At 40.1% G+C, this 6,000-nt stretch overlaps 1 protein-coding gene across 2 annotated transcripts in view; it reads right to left on the bottom strand.

The window, feature by feature from the left end:
* Positions 1-2,054: 2,054 nt before the first annotated feature.
* Positions 2,055-6,000, bottom strand: part of LOC311206468 (cadherin-6) — a gene marked incomplete at both ends in the record, with an annotated part of 47,494 nt that continues 43,548 nt past the window's right edge. Inside the window, one exon of one of the 2 annotated variants that reach the window (XM_084281802.1) lies at positions 2,055-2,545. In XM_084281802.1, the coding sequence (XP_084137928.1) occupies positions 2,055-2,545 (491 nt within the window). The remainder of the gene's footprint in view (positions 2,546-6,000) is intronic. The other variant, XM_084281803.1, reaches the window with a different exon arrangement.

Here is a 6,000-nt window from a genome sequence, read left to right as displayed (position 1 = left end):
TGCGGGACACCGCAAATCCTGCATTTATGTCATCGTGCTTATATGTGTCTCATGCTCTGGAATCTTACTACTCTCTTTATTTAACTCTCTTGGAGTAATGAATTCCAGGGATTAATTTTTAATCCCTTTTAATTTTCTGTTTATTAACTTTTTTCCCTTGTCTCTTCATGTTTTAAAGTAAATTGGAGCCGTTGTTTAGTTTTCAAACTGATTCACGAAAAATTCGAGGGGAGAGGAGGAAGGAAATAGATCCATGCCTGTAATTCTAGTATTAAATACAGTTTCAAAATAAAATACATTAGATTAGTTATTTATGAGGTATATTAAAAATAAAAATTCTTCTTTCCTTGGCACAGTGCCATAGGCCATATCCCTACTTTGGGTCCAAGAGGTGCTCCTAGCTCCTGGAATTGGGTATGTCCCATGGCTGCCCCTTAGAGTTTTCTCTAACTAGCCTCTCCTAGATCACTGGATTTGAAGAGTAGCCACTGTATAGGTTTGACAACCAACAGAAAGAGTGAGTGGTGCATAAGTCGTACGTAGAGAAAATTGTTCTGGCCTGAGACTATGGCATCTTCCCTGCCCCCATCCTTGGACAAAAATTACTTCGCTTGGCAAAGAAGATAAGCACACCCATGGAAAGACGTGATTAAACTGTCACCTTTTGGTGATGTCTTTAACAACCCTGGTTGAGTTGTTTATGAAAAAAAAAAAAAAAAAGTTATAAACCCTACTTTTCAGGCCATTAGAATGATAATTGATTTTCACTTATTTTTGCATTCAAGGCTTGAATCTGAAAGGGGGTTGGGGTGAAGGGATCCAAAAAAGCATGAGAAATTACTTCCTCTGGCAGAATACCAGCATTGTCCATCTGTAAAGTATTTTCCAAATGACTTATCTAATTCTTGCAACATCCTGATGAGGTAGGCATTATTTCCCCACTTTACAGATAGCAAAACTGGGCAGAGAATCAGTCAGAAGACACTCTGGCAGGGGAGTTTAGGACATAAAAGCACTCCTTCCTCCTTTGCGCCTGCTTCTTTTGACTCAATGGGTGGCAGTCACCTTGAGGTTACAGCTGCCCTCCTGCACGTGGGAACAGGCAGAAGTAGATGGATATGAAAAGCCTGACTCCTACCTCCCCAGCACAGTGGCCTTCACCACTGAACTGCGGTGCACGTGGAAACTATCACAAGTACAAAGAAAAGCACAGCTATGTTCTGCTCCTTCCTCTAAATTGTGGTTCAATCTGGAGTTGGATTAGATGACTTGTTCCATATCACAAGGCAAGTCTGGGTCAGAACTGGGAAACCACTTAAGAACTGGATTGGGGTTACTGACCACACACACATGCACACACATCTCTCCAGCAATGCTAGGTCAGAAGAATATATACATAGCAGTCAATGAACTATATATATGTGTTTCTATGATTCAGTGCATTGGGGGCAATGGCAAGTTCTGAAAAAAAACCACTTGGATTTAAATGACCATTAGGCCTCACTACCCTCCTCATGAGTAAAATGCATTTGTTTTTTTCTCAGCTGACTCTACTTGTATAATAAACCTTCATTCCATCACCACTACTTTTGACTATAATACATAGGTTAAACTAGGGTACCTCATTACATTGGGATGTGCAATACACAATCGACAGAGCAGTCGTCTGAGCTGAATAATCTGAATACAAGTAAAAAGAGCAAGTGAGCTTAAACAGTAATATACTCCAATTTACAATATAAGCAGAACAAGTAAAAATATTGCTCCCCATCTGATCTTTTTTTTTCCCCTCCACTACTGCTGTGCCTGTAAGGTTGGCTTAGTAAACCGGATGCACTAAAAAATAAGAAGTTTGCCTCTTGGAAGCTCATAAAATTATATTAGAAAAAGTTTTCTGACAGCTGATCCACACAGACTGCAGTCATTAGACAACTGGAACCGGTTGGATAGAGAACCCTTTCACAGAGCTGTGGAGAAATAGAAAGAAATAGCCACTTCACATATCTCAATGCTGTTTCTGAAAATGAGGGAGGAAAAAAAAAAAAGGCAACATATTAAGAGTCTTTGTCACTGTCCATCGTGCCATACATATCTGCCAGCTTTTTAAACCGTGGCCCCCAGTCACTGAGGTAATCATAGTCCTGATCTCCGTCCGTGGTCACCGACTCCAAGGAGCTGAGGGACTCTGCCACAGAACCATTACCTTCGTATGCGTAGGTTGCTAACGAGTCATACGGGGGGGCCGCTGGATCTGTATCGTTTTCCTTTAACCTTTGGTTAATGAAATCTCTGACATCCGTGTTATCTCGTGCTGTCGCAGTCCGCCGTGGCATAAAAAGCGTTTCTGGCACAATGTCTCTGCGCAATTTATTATCGTCTATGGCTTCGGGATTCCTCAGCGTGCCGATATCGAATGCCTGGGTGTCTTCCTCTCCACCACCTTCATCATTATAACTGACAATGTTGTCTCTGATGTCTTCTTTGGAAATAATCAAAGGCTCTTTTTTCCGCTGCCGTCTCAGTGCTGCAAACAGCACCACTGTAACTAGAAACAAACCAACAGGGGGAGAGGAAGGGAAAAGTTAATCCCCAACTCCATTAAAACCCAGGCGAAATGCTGCACCAGTGCTTACATTTCAAGTTTTTCTAAGATGTTTAGCAAAACCGCAGACGTACACATCCAACTTTTAGACTGTGTTCTGTCTGTGAGTACTGTGAGAGATGGGGTGGCATGGGTGGGTACGAGATGAAAGGGGATGTCAAGCTTGCAAGAAGTGGAGTGTCTTTCTGTCAGTAGGCATGTTTTTACCGGAGTCAAACAGCAACTTCATTGCTTGGGGAACAGAATTAGTTTCAGGAGAGCTGGGAAGGGAGAAACACCTTCCCCAAAACAACCAACCTGCAGTGTTATGTATCTTGGACCTCTGGGATGAAATGAAACCTGTGCTGTGGACAATGCTAGTATCTACTGGGCTATGATAAAAAGTTAGCAAAGCTGCTCTTCAAGATCAGTAAATCTTTCCTCCTCTGGAAACGTTTGGAATATGGAGTCTCAGCCAGCAGAAAGTCCAAGCTGTATTAACTTTCCTGGCATGCTTTTACAATGGATGCCACATTAAAAAGTCTGTAGCTTGCCTTAAAAATTACATAGCTTAAATCTTAAAGCCTGCCAACATACAGCAATGGTTTTGTTTAATCTGACAGGGATGAGATTTCTCAAACAGATATCTTATGCTTTTCATTCTAGTTTGTGTAAATTTATACATTTAAATTACAGAGAGGGCAGGAATTCTATCCAAGCCCCCGATTTAAACTTAAGTATTTTTACTCAATAATGATCCATGGTACTGTTGGAGAATTGTGCTATGTTCAATGTTTTATTTCCTTTTGAAGCTAATTTCAAATTTCTTAGCTGGATTCTGTCTTAAAATGGTAAATGACTGAATATTTACAAATGAACAGCAGCAAGAAGCAGGGATGTATTACTACTATCACTGTTGCTTTGGTAGTCTGAGGTCCACAGTGCCCAGTTTTCAGCTCTGCTTGCAAACTCTGAGAAAAAAGACAAATCTTGCTCTTTATAGTTCTTTCAGAGCAAAGCAAAGCAAATCAGAAAACGCCTGAACTCATTGATATGAGACAATAAGGTGGATCAAAGTTATCTTTCATGTCAGCTGTATTTCTAAAACTGTATTTCTAAAATGGTATGAGTCAAAGCACAGTAACTTTAAGACTTTTTTTTTTTTTTTTTTTTTTTTTTTTTTTTTTTTCCCTGCCTGCAGTCCCTTCCTTGTTTGTAACTCTGTTAAGGGCAATACTAAGGACTAAGGATATGCCCAAAGCAAAATTTAACTCCATAGAAACTTAGTTTCACCTCACAGACAAAAAGCTGGCTGTTGCCCCCCCCTCCCTTTTTTTTTTTTAATTTTTAGTTTGTTTGTTTGTTTTTTTTGTTTGTTTGTTTGTTTTCATTTATTTATTTAATTCTCTTCCCTGGAGAATTGCTTAGATCTACATGCTCTCTGCAGGTGTGCTCAAGCATGCTGTGAAAGTGCCTCATACTCTTTCTCTACGTTGACTGTAGAGGGATCCTGAGATTCTTACTATGTCTTTACCACAGGAATTGTCTGTTGTATAATACAAGTCAAAAGGAAATAAGTAATGTGGTGAAACTGGAAGAATGAGGAAGACTGGTTCAGATGGTGAAAGCCTCAGACTCTCACCCCAGCAATGACGATTTACTTATGGGGTCACATAAATGCCCTAACTTGAGCAATGCTTCTTTGTGCTGCTGTGCAGTAAGGGAGAAGCCTTGTCTTTAAGAGCATAAACCTTTGACCCTACTCAGGAAACTGGGTCTATGTGAGAGAATAATGATAGCTGGGGAAAATTTTGGAGAACTTGAAAAATACAGTCAATTTTGAATGGGCTCCTGTAACAGTGAGGGGCAGAATTATCTGAGAAAGCATAGGATTGATAGTTTTTATGTGAAAGGGTTTCTAAAGTATCTCATTAGCAAAAAAAAAAAAAAAAAAAAGGTGTTACACAGAATATGCTAGGCAACTGGAACTTGCAGGGAAAAAAAAAAAAGAAAAAAAAAAAGATGTTATATGTTAAAGTACATCACCTTTATTTGTATGTCAGTTTTTAGCAATATCTGAGGCATCCTGATAAGCTGCTAGGCTTACTCAATCTGAAAATAAACCCAGCACTTTACAGGCACTTTTTGTTGCTGCTAAACTTTAAATTGTGGTTCAGGTCTGCCCAGAGTATTGTTTTTCTCTCAGTAGTGGTTGCACATGCAAACCCTGCAACCAGCCTGAAAATAGAAAATTATATAGCTGAGTTAATTGAAAATCTGCTTATGGTGCATGGTGGCGTGAGCAGTAATTGACATAAAGTGCTGCTTAGCACACAGAATCAATTATTTTCGATTGACATAAAACAGGAAATCGTTTAATGTCAGATTGATATTAATGAGTACAGTTGTATTAACTAGTGCAAGACTATCTGCAGCACTAGATTTCTTTTTCTGGAAAGGAACTTGATGCAAAGTGAGCTCTATCTTTAGAGGCAATGATAAAACGTTTTGAAAAATAAATTTAATGACAAATTAAGAGCACGATTGTTATTGTGGGAATCTGTTCTGAAGAGGTGATAGTGCTTATTTGGGCAAGCCATGACTAGGTTGTTAAAGCCTGAGTGTCACAACATGTCTTTGGCTTATCACTGGAGAGGGAAGTCATTTGTTAACAGTAACTAATGATCAGGGTGATTCTGCAGTGGTGATAAGCATGTCTGAGAAGATACAAGCATGGCAGAAACAAGTGAAATCACTGAGGAAACATTTTCTCCTCTGCTTGTCCCTACTGCTACAAAATTGGTCTGACTCCCTTCTTTCCTGGCCAGATGCTATTGGTGATTAATAAAGTCTTCCTGAGGACTGACTGTGGTGTGTTGGACGGTTCTCCTCAGACTAACAGGTTATGGCTAATGGCTGTTGGATAGATCTTCTCCGTTTGCTGAACAAGAGGGATGGAAGTTGCCTAAGAGGAATGTGAGAGATGTTGCAAACTGGCCTTATTTTTTAAATTTAAAAAAAAAAAAAAAAGAAAAGAAAAGGTGACCACCTGTAAGTGCTGTGGCCAGATATCTGCACATCCTTGAGATGTGAGAGTGTGCCTTAGTAGCCACCCTATTTCAGCGTCCTTTTCCAGAAGACCAGAAAGACTGAGTGTGACTCGTTTCCCCTTACGTTAGACAGGGCAACTTAATTGGTTAAAACCAAGCTATCTCGCCTCTTTCTATGGTCAACAGTAAGAGTCATATTCACCCTGCAGAGGGTAATTAGTCTCGTCCTCCTCAGATACCAGTAACGGGATGGGATGGATGGCGTTCTAGAGGTGCCTGTCTCTTTCCCTTGAGCAGAGGGTAGAGCTCAGCTGCCTCATTTTGATTGGACATGTCTAGCTTTTAGACAGGGAAGATAAGGTGGGATGT

This window comes from Netta rufina, assembly GCF_964035555.1.
Source record: "Netta rufina genome assembly, chromosome: 2".
NCBI classification, from domain to species: domain Eukaryota; kingdom Metazoa; phylum Chordata; class Aves; order Anseriformes; family Anatidae; genus Netta; species Netta rufina.
Note: the sequence above shows the minus strand (reverse complement) of the source record. Positions and strands in the feature narration are given on the sequence as shown.